Source organism: Impatiens glandulifera, chromosome 4 (assembly GCF_907164915.1).
Source record: "Impatiens glandulifera chromosome 4, dImpGla2.1, whole genome shotgun sequence".
Classification (NCBI taxonomy): domain Eukaryota; kingdom Viridiplantae; phylum Streptophyta; class Magnoliopsida; order Ericales; family Balsaminaceae; genus Impatiens; species Impatiens glandulifera.
The window spans coordinates 47,884,916-47,900,532 of NC_061865.1; the positions used below are offsets into that span (position 1 = coordinate 47,884,916).

At 35.7% G+C, this 15,617-nt stretch overlaps 1 protein-coding gene across 1 annotated transcript; it reads left to right on the forward strand.

The window, feature by feature from the left end:
- Window positions 1-1,588: 1,588 nt before the first annotated feature.
- LOC124935277 lies at window positions 1,589-14,595 on the forward strand. Its single transcript, XM_047475722.1, has 5 exons — window positions 1,589-1,663; window positions 11,058-11,228; window positions 12,952-13,044; window positions 13,183-13,731; window positions 13,909-14,595. The coding sequence occupies exons 1-5, from the start codon at window positions 1,589-1,591 to the stop codon at window positions 14,593-14,595; spliced, it is 1,575 nt and encodes a 524-aa protein (XP_047331678.1).
- The last annotated feature ends 1,022 nt before the right edge of the window (window positions 14,596-15,617 follow it).

Below are 15,617 nucleotides of genomic sequence, written 5' to 3' on the forward strand. Positions count from 1 at the left end.
GGTTAGAAACATCGGTTTTAGGCCTATGGTTAGGGTTAGGTTTATCGGTCATATGTTAAGTGATGGCTCGGTCCTAGGGTTAGAAACATCGGTCCTAGGCTAAGTGAAGGTTTAATCCTAGGTCAATTTTTTCGGTCGGCTTCTACGGTCATAGGTTCGAAAAATCAGTCTTAGGGCTCAGTCCTAAATGAATAACACCGATCCTAGTTCATAAAATTCGGTCCAGGGATCATGATCCTAGGTCAATTTTTTCGGTCCTAATTTCAGATCCAGGGTTCATTTTCTCGGTCCTTGCTGAAGAATAGGACCGAGAATCACCGATCCTAAGTTAAAACCTTAGGACCGTGTATTCTTATTTTGGTTCCAAATTTCAGAAGTCCATAACTTTTGATTGGGATCATAAAATCACGATCCGTAAGCTACAATAAGTTCATATAATCATTAAGAACAAAAGCTCTAACATAAATCACGATTTTAAAGACCTTACAATGATCAATTTTAAATAGTCATTTCTAGGTCAAATTTTAGGATCTTTTTAAATTAGGCCACATTTTAAGTTCTGATTTTGTTCCATTAGCATTGAAATGATGAATCTAGTTGAACTTAACCAAAACAAGAACATTATTCAAACATTAAAATAATTTTTGAAGATTGAATCAAAATCCAAAATTTTTCAGAAATACAATTTGATCAAATAGATTAAACAATTGTTTTCATCATAACATGTTAACAAACCTACATAACAATTAATTTGATCAAAAAATCCAGATTAAAACCAAGAACACAGAATTTCAAAAATCTAATTTTTGAGCTTTATTTTTTTAGAATTTCAGTTTGATCAAACATGATCAAAACGTGATTATAGTTGTATGGGATTCATTCTAAAATGTTAACAAACATATATAGCAGCTAACTGGATAAAAAAATCTAGATTAAACCTAAGAACATAAACATTTTAAAAAAATCCAATTTTCAAACTTAATTTTCGAAATTTTTGGTTTGGAGTGATTTGATCTGATTTCATTGAACAGAAAGTTCATACATAATATATATAATGATTCTCAACAAAGAAATCACACCATCAAGCTCAAGAACAGATTAAATACTATCAAACAAGAAAAGTTAAAAAAATCAAGGCTTTTAGATTCATAATAACAGCGGGAGAACACTCATTGGATGTGTTGGAGGCTATTCAGAAGCCTGGATTGAAGTTGGGATCGCCGAAGGAGGTTTTGACAAAAACCAGATTTGGCCGGAATCTTCAAATCTTCTTTTAGTGTGAAATTTTTGGATGTTGTTCGATGATTTGGTCTACATACCATGGGGGAGTATTTATACTAGAGGAAGGTTGGTTGAGGATAGATAATTCAGGACGAATTTAATCTCCGATGAACGTATCCCTTAAGTTTTATCTAGCAGCTAACAACCTTATCCCGTGCAGGATAAGGCTGGAGGATAAGGGCGAAATGTAGGCGTCGATAAGAGGAGCACGTGGCCAAAAAAATCAATAGATTTGATCACCTATGGAGGAAGCTAAAGCTTTTGGAAAAACCGCAATGGCGAGGTCACGAGGAAGAAGACGAAGGAAATGACGTCGTTTTGGGTGGCAGAACACAGAGTTCCATTGGAGTTCTGTCTGCAATTAACTTGGTTGACTAACGGGGTTAGTCTGTCCCTTTAGTTGATCGGGTGTGGCCGGTTGCGTACTTGATCCGTTGTAATATGGGTTTGGTGCGTTCTAGGCTGTTGGATGAGATTTGGGTGCTCATTTGATGGTCCACGATCATGTTGCATGGTTTTAACAAATATCCAACAATACATGATTATCCGATTTTATTTTTATTTAAAAGGTTTATTAAAATCGATTCTTAATTACTTTTAAATTCATTTCTTCACCCAAAAATTTCACAAAAAATATTTTATTTGGTATTTTGGGGGTATTTTATTAAATTACTTTAAGTCATAAATTAAGCATAATTGATTAAATCACAATTAAATACTTTAAACCTCTTCTTTGGTCTAATTTGAGTAAAACAAATACAATATTTTATAATCAAATTACTTTTGGAATTTTGAACAAAGGGTTTAATTATCACAATAATTAACCCTTAATTAGGATTTAATTCCTTCTTTAAGTTATTTTGAATATAAAATTTTAAAATATTATTTTAATATTATTAAAAATAATAATATTATTTGAAAATAGGGTAAGTCAAATTTTAATGTTACAACTTCCAATCATACTGTAATTCGATTTACAAGTTTAAATTGAAAATTTTTACACTTCAGTTCGACCACTTTAATATACTTCTTGATTATATATTTCTTGATTAGAAAACAATCCTAGGTTCATTTGTAAGTTTTCTATTGAAACAAAACAGAATAAATCTACCTATATCAGAAATACCCAAATTTGATTTTGAAATTTTTCAAAATTGGGTTTCTGTTCTTGAGTTACTACTCTAGATCAACAACCCAGAAACCTTTCTAATATGTTTCTAAAGAGGTTGGGAATATATTCAAGCCAATTCCAAGCCATCCCGATCATGTTTGATCAAAAAATAATTTTTTTTTTATAAAAAATAAAATTTCAGTTCTTGAATTGGTTAAAACGAACAGTTAGTGTTCATATTTTGGTTTCATTCAACTATATGAAGCATAAGGAAGCTTTGGCAAACTCTTTACGCTTCACCAAATCTTAAAACTCAAAAACAAGTTTTTTTCATCATAATTGTTTGAGTTAAGTGGGACATCATCCCGATCGAATGACATCAGGATGATGTAATAAATGATCCCTAGGTCCAAGCAAAACTTCCCATTTCTTTTGACTAAAGGATCAAAGACCCAATCAAAAACATCAAACATATAGTTTGATGTTCTTGACGTCTGACCGAGGGTTCAACTAGGGTTCAATTAAGGACTGAGAAAATCGAACCCTCTCATGCACCCAACCGAAGAAACTTAGCCCTGGAATAGCCTAGGACCGAGAGCTCTTCACACCCTAACTGAAGAATCTCGCACACGGCCGAGGGTTCCTAGCCTAAGACCGAGAGCCTCCTACACTTCAACCAAGGAAACAAGACCCATGATCGAGGGTTTTAGCTTAGGATCGAGGAAAACAATTGCCAGAACCTAAGGGACCAGACCTATGGCCTATTTGGTTGGAATTTTAAATTTTCAAATTTACATTTTCATTTTGGGATCATAAACCATTTTCTACAAATTTGAAAAAATGGAAAACAATTTCAAAATGTTTTCATAAGATTTTAAAAAAAAAAATTCTAAAGGACCGTTTAAGATTTATTTTTAGAGTTTAATGCCTTAAACTGTTATTTTTTAAGTATTTTTCTCGACAATCGTCGACATCAACCTCAAGTACTAGTATTTAAATATTATTTTACAATTTTAAATGCAAGGAAAATATGTGATTGTCTAAAACTTGAAAATTAATTGGTTAAATAAAACATAAATAAAACCAATTTTTCAAAAACCAAAACTTTATAAAGTAAATCGTTCTTTATAAAGTCATTTCTCGAGTATCACCAAAACCGAATCTAAAAGAGAATCTAGTCAAATATATGTTTGTAAATATATAATTTTATTGATTTTAAATTAAAAATATATTGGTGACACTTTTATCAAATAAATAATCTTTTAAATTAATTAGTTTTAATTAATTTAAAATACAGAATTTTTAATCAAATTGTAATTTGATTATTTTAAAATCATAAAAATTATCTAAATTTAATCAAAATTAATTATTATTATAATTAATTTCAAAATAACGTGACATATTTTTATAAATCTTTTTAAATAAAATTTTATTAAAAAATATTATCAACATGCAAACCAATATTGAAATTTCTCAAACCTTGAGCTTTTTCGAGACAAGGGTTTTCTGAGGGTTACACATATAAAATAAATAATGAAGATAACTAACTCACTTCTAACAAATTTAACTAATTTTCTAAAAGAAATGCTACATAACTTTTCAAAACAAGAAAACTAACTAACTTTCTAATTAGAAATTAAACAAATTATTTTAATAAAATAGAAAACACCAAGTCTTATACCCTTTAAAATGATAATTTTATTTAATTCAATTAAATCTAATCTAATATAATATAATTAAACAAAACAGTTAAAATTTAACAAAATAATATATAAAACAAACTCGTTAATAGGAAGGAAAAACATTTTATTTTATTTTGTTATCTAAGGTGATTTAATTTAATTAAAACCCTTAAATTTAAGTATAATAAAAGCTTTGATTTTTTCAACTTAGGCTAATTATTACCTTAAGCAATCAGAAATCAATTATTTTTGAAAATTCAATTGTTTCAAAAATTGTTGTTTATAAACTATAAAAATTGTGGGTGAAAAAATGAGTGTGTATAATACCTATTTGTGGGAAACCTTGTTACTTGATACAACAAGAAGCAATCTGTTATGGCTCATAGTAGTGCTAAGGCTGAATTGTGTTCATTAGTTTATGGAGTGTGTGAAGTGTTGTGGACTAAAAGATTATTCGAAGATCTCAATCTAAGCTCACATGGCCCCATTCGCATGTTGTGTGAAAATCAAGCTACATTGACAATGTAAAGAGACCCAGTTCATCATGATAGAACAAAACATATTGAGATTGATCGTCACTTCATCAACAAAAAACTAGAAGATCATACTATCTCTTTGAAATATATTATGTCTCAAAGTCTAGTTTACATCTTAACTAAACAGATGTCTAGACATAGCTTCTACGACTTATGTCGCAAGCTTGACTTGTTGAACATCTATAGTCAAGCTTGAGGGGAGTGTGTAGCATCACAATTAATAATCACGTGTTCATATATTTGTTTTGTCTTCTTCTAGAATCATGACTATTAGTATTATTTTGTTGTTCATATTATTCTTATAAACATGGAATTAATTTTCATTTAAGATATACAAGAATTCTCTTTTTCTTGTACTGTTTTTACAGATTTTCACACTATTCATAACAAAATTCTCATTGACGAAATTTTTATTGATGATAGATATATGCGAAAAAATATGATTATTGTGATTTGTTGTTGTAAGTATGTGTTACAAGGAGGTGCAAACGACTTCTCATCAGTTTTTACATTGTCACATTGTTACAAATATATGTGGAGTCTTTTATGACATTTAATCGTATTACAATGGGTTATGTGGGAGACTACCGGTTGATATTGCGAGGCATGGATCGGGGAGGTTTAAAAAATGAGATTTATAAGATGGTTATTTATCTTTATAGTTTTTTGGTGGATTATCTAGTTGAAAATAAATAAGAGAAAATGTAACCACCAAAATAGACCAAATCGATGTCGGAGATTATATCTCGAAAACTCATAGATTCGTGTTGAGACCGTCGTTGTCTTAAACTATTTTTATTTTATTAAATGGATCATTTAAACAAAATAAAAATAAAAACTTAAAAAAATAAAAATAGAAACAAAAAATTATTGGCCAAACAAACTATTATAATATTATGAATTAGTATTAATTATATACAGACAATCACGCAAAATATAAGGTGCCACAATAAAAGCAACCCAATAAATAGAATTAGACATGCTCGACTAATTATCTCCAAGTTAAGTAATATTCGCAATGTGATTTATAAAATAATTTCAAAAATCATTTCTAAACGATTTAAAAATGTCATAGGAAAAATTATAAATCTTAACCAATTTGCATTCATCCCCGATAGGACAATCTCTCATAATATTCTTCTCATGCAGAGCCTTTTAAAAGGCTACGGGAATAAGAAAATATCCCCGAGAGTGGCTTTCAAAATAGATATCAAGAAAGCTTTCGACTATGTTAGATGGGAAGCCATTTGAGACTTTCTGGTTGTATCTGTTTTTCCTATAATTTTTATTGATTGGATTATGCAGTGCGTTTCATCATCCTGCTTTGTTGTTAGTGTCAATGGAGTCCACAAAGGCTATTTCAAGGATGAAAACGGGGTAAGGCAAGTGGACCCCCTCTCTTCTTACATTTTCGTAACTATCATGGCAATCTTTGAGAGCATCTTCGCGATGTTCCGAAAGAATCGTCCATACATCTTTCACCCATTCTGTGAGGTAGAGGAGGTAACCCATTTATGCTCTGCTGACGATTTGTTCATTCTAGCGCACGCAGACATTGATTCCATTAAAATTATTAGGGCTGCACTAACGTTCTTTTCTGAGGTTATAGGTTTAACTATTAATGAAAGCAAAAGTGTAGAATTTTATGGAGGCGTAAATGACGAAACGAAGCAGGACATCTTCAACATCATGGGCATCTAGGAAGGAAGTTTTCCTGTAAGGTACTTAGGAATTCCGTTAACCGCGAAGCAGATCGAGATCTCACACTGCAAACCGCTGATTGAAAAGGTAAAAAACATGATATCTAGCTGGGCAACGAAAAAAAATTCTTATGCAGGGAGGATCGAACTTATCAAAATAGTGGTCATCTCGTTCCGAGTGCTAGGACCAACAAAATCCGGGGCATAGTTGGCTACTAGGCGCAGCAAATGGTCATTCCGAAGAAGGTAATGAAGAAGATCGATACACTGATGAAGAACTTTATCTGGGGTAGTAGCGGAAGAGAAGGAAAAAAAGTCAAATGGACCGCTCTCTGCAAACCGAAGGACGAGGGAGGCATCAACTTGAAGAACTGTATCGAGTGGAACAAGGCTCTCACCTTCAAGCATGTGTGGGCTTTAGAGCGCAATTAGGAGTCACTATGGATCAAATGGGTGCATACGAGGTTTATGAAATATGAAACCAGCGTCTAGACCTACAAAATTCATGAAGGTATGAGCTGGTCTCTAAAAAAGATTCTTAAACTAAGAAGCGATATTGCATATCTTTATGACATCCGTCTAGGGGACGAGAAATGCACTCTATTCTGGCATTACCCCTGGTTCGAAAACCAGTCTATCATCCACAAGGAGGAGTTTCAAAATACCCGCATTAGAATAGACTATACAGAAGCGAAAAGCAGAGACATTAAAGACGGAAATTGGGACTCACTCCTGAGAAGAAATCCAGAAGGACAAAGGATACTTGATCATATAAGTAACATACAACTACACGACAGACCGAATATTCATGAATGGAAAGCTGAGGACAATGGGAAGCTGGTATCAAAGAAAATATGGAAGGTAACTCGGGAAAACGCACAGAAAGTAGAATGGGCTCCTCTTGTATGGTCAACGAAGATTATCTCTAGACACCAGTTCATCCTATGGCTCGCCTTCTAGGAAAGACTCAACACTCGTGATCGTATCAGCAAGTATATGAGCATCCCGGACACGAACTGTCTTCTATGTAGAGGAAATGAAGAAACCATAGATCACCTATTCGGGATCTGTTGTATTGCTTCAGAGCTTTGGGACAGATTCTATAAAAGCCTGGAGCTGATCAGTTTCCCGAGCGAATGGAATAAAATCAAAGATGCAACACTACTCAAAGCCAAGGGAAATAGATTTACAACAAACGTGTTCAAGTGCGGCTTTGGAGCAGTGGTGTATAACATTTGGCAAGAACGGAATGCAAGGGTATATGATAGAACCCGTAGGAGCGTTGAAGAGTTATGGAAAGATATTGTATCGGATTGCAGCGCCCTTGCGGGAACGTGGACAAGAATTCCAAGCACGGAGCAGAACTGGAATATCTGTAGGAACTGGAATTTACCGTTTTTTAAACTCACTAGAATTGAAAGCATTGTAATCAGATAATTCATTTACGTTTTTAGCTTTTTAGCTTTTACTCAGAATGTTACGACTTCAAAATCATTCTAGGCCTGTCTAGAATGATCTCTTAAACTCGTGGTTTTTTTTCTCATTTTTGGGAATTTGTAATGAAATGACGCTAAATCGTTTTCCAAAAAAAAAGTTAAGTAATATTTAACTTTTATAAGACTTAAGATTGTGAAATATAATTTAGAATATGATCATTGATGGTTTTATCTTTAATTATATATATATATGTGTGTGTGGTATTCTTAGAATCAGACTATATAGATAATTTTATTAGTGTGAATGACAATGAGATTGTAAAATTAAATCTAAGTATGAGTCTCAAAAATTAAACCAAAGTAATAGATCACACATTGAAAAAACATAACAAAATAAAGTAACATTTCATAGGCAAGACACAAGGAGTTTAATATCTTACAGGTAATAATTCTAGTCTCTCCAGGCAGCCGGTGAAGATTTGTTCCACTTTATATATTAAGGTGTACTAGAATTAGTCATTTATGTTTAAACAATTAATCTTGAGCTAGTATATATTGAATGCACCACAATTCATTTAATATAAGTGTTTAATCTTCATAGAACTAAGAAAAAAAATATAGCAGCATTTCATGGGGTCATGACAATTTGTCATACAAATAGGATGTCAAATTTGAATATCCTGATGAATTGGTCAAATTGGGTCCTATAATGCATTAGTAAAAATTGATTGCTACTTTCTAAAATTGATTTAATATGGCATGTATCATCAGTCTTTAATCCTTATCTTTGTGTTGGCTAACCAGGGAGTGGTTGGATTAAGACAATTGAAAGCTGGGTTTTACCATTTACTAAATTATTTGTGCTTATTTTGAATTCATACTCTTTATTTGATTTGATGGCAATGGTAGACCATATTTAAATATGTTTAATTTATTTTATTAGAGTATGACGGTTTCTGTATTATTTTATTAAACCCAATAATACGTGGACGTTTCTTTCTCTTTTCTTTTCTCTTCTCTCTTTTTCTTTTCTTTTTTAAAATAATACATGGATCCATTCTTTATATGATGAAAATGGGGGCAAAGTAGGTTAATAACTGGAAATTTGACGAAATGACCTTGCAAACTTGTTTATTTGACCCGGTGGAATTTTATAATTTTTTTTGCGCTCGTGGTGTTCTATTTTTTTTATACGATTTTGCCCTTGTCGCGAAACGCTAAGTCACTTAGCGTTTCGCGAAGTGGATTAGAGGTTTGTATAAATACCCAAATAATTTCATTTCCCTAAATTTTTTTCTCTCTCTTCCTCCAATTCTCTCCTTCACTCACGGTGGCCGGCGACGACGGCGGCCGGCGGCGACGACATCTCCGTTTCCTCCAATATCCATACAAATCAAACCCGATCAGAGCTCTTCTAACCTAACTAATTCATTTATGTTTATCTATTGCCGATTTCTAACCCTAGATCTATTTTGCATGCAGGTTTCTTATACTAGGATTTATGTGAGTTCTCCGATTCTAACTATTTGAACGGCGTCGAGGTAGATCTTCATTCTAACAGTTATGTTCTTGTTTACATTTTCTTCATTTCAAAAACTTTTTCATATTTCCTTTATGTCCATCATTTTCTCCGTTTTGGTTGATTCTTATTTCTTATATGGTTCATATTGGTTCATGTTTGAGCATTTCGTTAGGTTATTATTTGTTATCTGTTCATATTTGCAGAAAATCTCTGTCTGATAAGAGCGTATGTGTTTCCGTTTCAGATCTGCTTACCGTTTCGCTACGGACTTACCGTTTCGCTACGGACTTACCGTTTCGCTACGGACTTACCGTTTCGCTATGGACTTACCGTTTCGCTAAGTATACCTCGCGATTCGCTAAGTATCAAGATTTTTTGTTATTTATAGTTAATCATGAACTTCATTTGACAAGGTATTTACATCACTTCATGGTTATGAAGAGAACATGTGTTAACAAAACAAACCTTCTAATTTTACATTGGAAACATTTAGATTCTTTAGAAAATGCCTTTGAAGAATCTATCATTGACCTCCAGATAAGCAAAGATTGGCTAACTTTGATCTCGTTAGTCGTTAAGCTAAAGAAATAAATTTCAAACAATTTTCTCTTATCTGGAGTTCAACGATCGCTTCTTCAAAGACTTTTTCTGAAGAATCTAAATGTTTCCATGTAAAATTATAGGGTTTGTTTTGCTAACACATGTTCTTTTCAAAACCATGACTTTGTTGTTGATACCTTGTCAAACGAGATAGATTACCTATGAAACCAATAAAAAATTTTGTACTTGACGATTCGCTAAGTACTACGAGCTCCAGCTAGGAGAATGGTTTGAATTCGATTTCGTTATTAAAATATAGTAGCGAAAACGTATTCAAACCATCTTCTCTTAGCTGGAGCTCGTTGACCTCTCGTTTCGCTAAGTCACTCTCGTTTCGCTAAGTCCCTCCCGATTCGCAAAGTGCCTCCCGATTCGCTAAGTGCCTCCCGATTCGCTAAGTGCCTCCCGATTCGCTAAGTCCCTCCCGTTTCGCCAAGTCCCTCCCGATTCGCTAAGTGCCTCCCGACTCGCTACGGAAGTTGAAGAGACGCGCGTACTCACACGCGCTAGACCTTATATATTCAAAAAATTCATAACATTTCATTTCAACCGCCCGACTCTCTCTCTCTAACCCATTTTCTCTTCACTGAATCTTGTCAAGCCCGATCATTTCTGCTTTCTTCTCGTTCGTCATTAAGGTTAGTTTTCATTATCATTTTCTGCTTTTTTGTTTATTGGTGGTTTTTGCATGTTAGTGTAATGTTAAGTGTTTCTGTTCAGTATATTTTTTGTTGCCATTAGGGTTTCATCAGGGTTTCGCTAGGTACCTTCCGATTCGGTAAGTACCTTCCGATTCGGTAAGTACCTAGCGATTCGCTAAATACCTAGTTGTGGCCGATCATTTTCTGGTTTTTTGCTTATGGATTTTGGTCTTTGCATGTTAAGTTTAAGTGTTTGTTTGTTTCAGATTTTTTGTTTAGGGTTTTTGCATGTTAAGTTTATTGTTTGTTTCTGATTAGTTTCGTATTGTTTCCGATTCGGTAATGCTGTCTTACGTTCAGTTAACGGTTTCGCTCGGTACCTCTCGATTCGCTAAGTGCCTCCCGTTTCGCTAAGTACCTCCCGATTCGCTAAGTACTTAGCGAATCGGGAGGCACTTAGCGAATCGGAAGGTACCTCCCGATTCGCTAAGTTCCTACGTTGTATGTGTTTGTTCTAACATTTTTGATGATGTTGTTTCCTTTTGTAGATGGCAGAAACAACTGTTACTGAGTTTCCCGGTCAGATTTCGTGGAAAAGTGCCCTCACCCTGAAGAAGATTGTGAATAAGTTCGAGGAAATGGATCTTCTAGAGAGTGTGTACAATACCCAGTTCAGATCCTTATTCACAGCCCCCCTCCTGCAGTTCTCAGGAAGTATTGTACATCAAATGTTGTTGAGGAGGTTAAGCTCAAACTCCAAGGAGATAACTTTCACTGTGAATGGGCAAAAGCTTGTATTTGGTATGAAGGAGTATGCGTTGGTTACCGGCCTATGTTTCGGCGTTTATCCTGAGTTGGACCAAGAAAAATTGCGCTGTTGTCCACCTCTCTCGGTTAAATACTTTAAATGGAGCATGAGTGTAAAAATGTGCGACTTCGAGAAGGCTTTTATCAAATGCAAAGACAAGGAAGATGCATTTAAGATGGGGCTGGTAGTACTGATTTGCCAGTACCTATTCACATTTGACCCAAAAAGAGTTATATTTCCAAAAATACTCAACATGGTGGAAGACAAGGACACTTTCTTCCAATATCCATGGGGGAAGGTCACCTTTAGAGCCACCCTCAAGGGTTTAAACAAGAACATGAAACATCTCTGTACCTCATTTTTTGACAAGAAGGAGAAGGCTGAAGATCCTTATGCTCCTTTTGCATATAACATCTATGGGTTCGCATTGGCACTTCAAGTGTGGACGTATGAGGTCATCGAAAACTTTATCCCTAAATTCGCCAGAAGGAATCAGATTAATGACCCTCTACGCCCAAGGTTGTTACTCTATCATTCCAACAGGAAAAACACATCGATGGAGGTAAAGACTGCCCTAGAGACCACGGATGTGACTGAGATGGAAGAGTCCTCCATGGAGAAGAGGTTATACAGTGGTGATGTATTTGAGCAAATCGACGAGACAACTGATGATTTTTTTGAGGGATTTACTGATGGGAAGGTAATAAAAGATGATTTTGATGAAGATGATGAAAGTGAAGATGAAGAAGTTACTCCGATTCCCCCCAAACCTGCCACGAGGAAGAGAAAGGCTGATGCTACTCTTAAAGAAGCAGCCAACTTGAAGAAGAAGCTTGCTTATGAATCGATTCCGGCCCGCATTCTTACTCCCCCATCCGCGACCTCAAGTCCTCGGGCTGACACACCTTCTCCTCGGGCTCCAACACCTACTGTTGGATGTGATTTTAATGAGATGAAGGAGGAGCTGAAAATAGAGATGAAAGAGGAGATGAAAAAGATGAAAACAGAGCTCATCAAAGAGCTAAAAATCACAATCCAAGAAACTCAACAAACTCACGTTGAGTCGTTCAAGAAGATGGTTTTTAATATGTCCACACAGTTGTTAGAAAAATCCAACAAAAGGATGTCCATATTATTAACCAGATTAGATGATATGGAGGAGAATATAAAGAGGAAGAAGAGTAAGAAGAAGGATTCTAAGAAGGCTGTGAAGGTCGAAGAGGAAAAGAATACTGAGGTATGGAGATATTTTACATTTCATTTCGTTAAGTACATATCTGATCTGACCAGTACCTATTTTGCAGGTTAAGGATTGTAAGAAGGATGTCGAAGTTGAGAAGAGCAAGGTTGAACAGGAGGAGGAGAAGAAAGAGGTATTCTGCGAACTTTTCGTTTCGCAAAGTAGTTTCCGTTTCGCTAAGTTAGTATTTTTCGTTTCGCAAAGTAGTTTCCGTTTCGCTAAGTTAGTATTTTTCGTTTCGCAAAGTAGTTTCCGTTTCGCTAAGTTAGTATTTTTCGTTTCGCAAAGTAGTTTCCGTTTCGCTAAGTTAGTATTTTTCGTTTCGCAAAGTAGTTTCCGTTTCGCAAATTATTTGTTGTCGATTCGCTAAGTGTGAATTTTGTCTATTTTGTAGGAGATGATAGCGATGCAGGAGACTGTGGGGGATGATGAGAAGGTGAATGATGGGACTGATGGGAAAGACGATGTAATGGAGGACAATGAGAAGGTGGAGGATGAACAAAAAGAGGACGTTGAGAAGGTGGAGGACGCACAGAAGGTGGAGACCGATGAGAAGGTGGATGATGATGAAAAGATGGATGAGGATAAGGTGGAGAACGATGAGAAGGTCGATGATGATGAGAAGGTGGAGGATGAAAGAAAAGACAACGATGAGAAGGTAGATGATGATGAGAAGGTGGAGGATGAACGAAAAGACAACGATGCGAAGGTGGAGGACGTAAAGATAGAGGTTGAGGCTAAATTGGAGGACGGTGAGAAGCTGGATGGTGTGGCTAGGGTGGATGATGTGGAGGTTGATCTGAAACTGAAGGATTTGAAAGTGAAGGTGAAGGATGAGAAGACTGTGGGGGATGTGAAGGCAAATGATGACAATGATGACAATGACGATTTCCAGTTATACAATACTCCTCCTAAAGGAAATTATGGGAGGAGAGTGAGGAAGCCGAAAAAAGATGACTCGTACACCAACCTTTCCTTGTCAAAAATGCCCAAGACAAAGGATCCTATGAAAGTGAATCACCTTCAAAAATTTGATGATGAGCTACTGGATAAAGTAAAGGCGTGGTTGGATGATCCAAAAACCGATAATTCGACAACGGATTTACATACGGTTCAAGCAAAGAAGGAAGTGTTGGTTAGAGTTGTAACAAGGCTTACATGGATTGAAGACACGGTAAGTCGTTCAAATCAATTCATTAATCTTCGTTTCGCAAAGTACTTTTCGTTTCGCAAAGTACTTTTCGTTTTGCAAAGTACTCTTCGTTTCGCAAAGTACTCTTCGTTTCGCTAAGTACTTAGTCAATGTTGTTTGATATGTACTCAATGTATGTTGTATGCTCCCATTGTGCAGGAAATCGATGCATTCTGCCATCTACTGCGGAAAAGGATTTCCTGCTATCCCAAGACGTATAAAAATACACATGCGGCAATTGGGGATTGCGTATTGTCGGATAGAATCAGGCGACAGCACCGGGCTTTTATTAAGGATCCTGCCAAATATCCAGTCGACGAATTCAAAGACTATTATATGGGCGCACCACATAGATATATGCCAGAGTGGTCAACAATTGACGACGTCTACATGCCAGTGAACATTAACCAGAAACACTGGATTTTGTGTGTAGCACGTCTTCAAAAGTACCGCATTGACGTGTACGACTGTGATGCCTATCTTTATAAGAATCTGGATCCTTATTTGAAACCCTTCTGCGACATGATTCCATTTATATTCGCCAAAACAATCACTCCCGGTGAGAGGGTAAGGTATCCTAATTTCAACTTCGAAGGCCCCCTCCAACCAATGACTTACAAACGGTTTCCACACCCCAAAGTGAAAACCGCTGCTGCTAAGGTTGGTGAAGTCCCACGGGCAACAGAGAGCGGGGACTGTGGGGTCTTCACGCTAATGTACATGGAACACTTGACCGCTAATCAACCTGTGCATAATGTGACCTCAGAAAATATGGGATTTTTAGGCAGAAGATGGCGGTCCGGTTATTCCATCAGATTATGGAACCTTAAACATTATTTTGTGTAAATTGGATAACTTATTTTGATGTATTGTAAACCTTGATGAATATTTTGGAAGTTGGATGATGTATTGTAAATTATTTTGTGTAAATTGATGTATTGTAAATTGACCCTTCAAGTTAGTAGCCTTCGTTTCGCCAAGTACTCTTCGTTTCGCCAAGTACTTTTCGTTTCGTTAAGTCCCTCCCGATTCGCTAAGTCCCTCCCGATTCGCTAAGTGCCTCCCGTTTCGCTAAGTGTCTCCCGTTTCGCTAAGTTAATACTCATCGTTTCCCTACTCATATACTACTACTAGAACATACAACATAAACATTAAACCTGAATTAACAACATACCAGTACCATAGTTCAATTAACAACATATATTACAACATAGTATCTATCAAGCTAAAGGTTCATATTGTTGAGATGATGAGTCATGCTGCTTAGATGATGAGTCATGCTGCTTAGATGATGAAGCTCGTGTAGTAGATGGTGCAGGCATAACTGCTTTGCATGTTGCCCTATTATGTCCAAGCCCAGCACATGAGCTGCATCGTCTCGGGATCTTACGGACCTCACCCTGGGATGACCTACGCTTTGTTTGTGGCTTGCCTTTCTTAACCTTCACATTTGGTTTAAGACACGAACGTTGCTTGATATGTTCGGGAACATCCCAATTTTCTTCATCACCGGGAGGATAACATGTCTCGGCATATGAATTTATTCAACACTCAGTTGTGTAATACCTGTGTGTAGGGAAAATATAACGAATTATTAATTGGTTAAACAGAATGAACACGTGAGCTAGATATTAATACCTTGAACAGAAGTCATAAGAAACCAAATTCCGACTACGGGCAGCAGCCATTGCATGCGTACAAGGAAGTCCCGAAACTTCGAATACTCTACAAGTGCAGTTCATGTCTTTCAAATTGACTTTGAAATGGGACTGATTGTCATGCACATAAAACTCGAATCGGTTAAGGGATTGGACTGTATAGAATCTGGCCTTCTCGAATCCCTCACGTAACACCTTCTCATAATTTGG

Excerpts from the sequence above, each read along its gene's own strand:
- LOC124935277 (XM_047475722.1), top strand. The coding sequence starts at position 1,589 with ATGACGTCGTTTTGGGTGGCAGAACACAGAGTTCCATTGGAGTTCTGT. Across the intron at positions 11,229-12,951 it reads TGCAGTTCTCAGGAAGTATT|GAGATGATAGCGATGCAGGA; the intron begins GTACATCAAATG and ends TCTATTTTGTAG. Across the intron at positions 13,045-13,182 it reads TAATGGAGGACAATGAGAAG|GTGGAGGATGAAAGAAAAGA; the intron begins GTGGAGGATGAA and ends GATGATGAGAAG.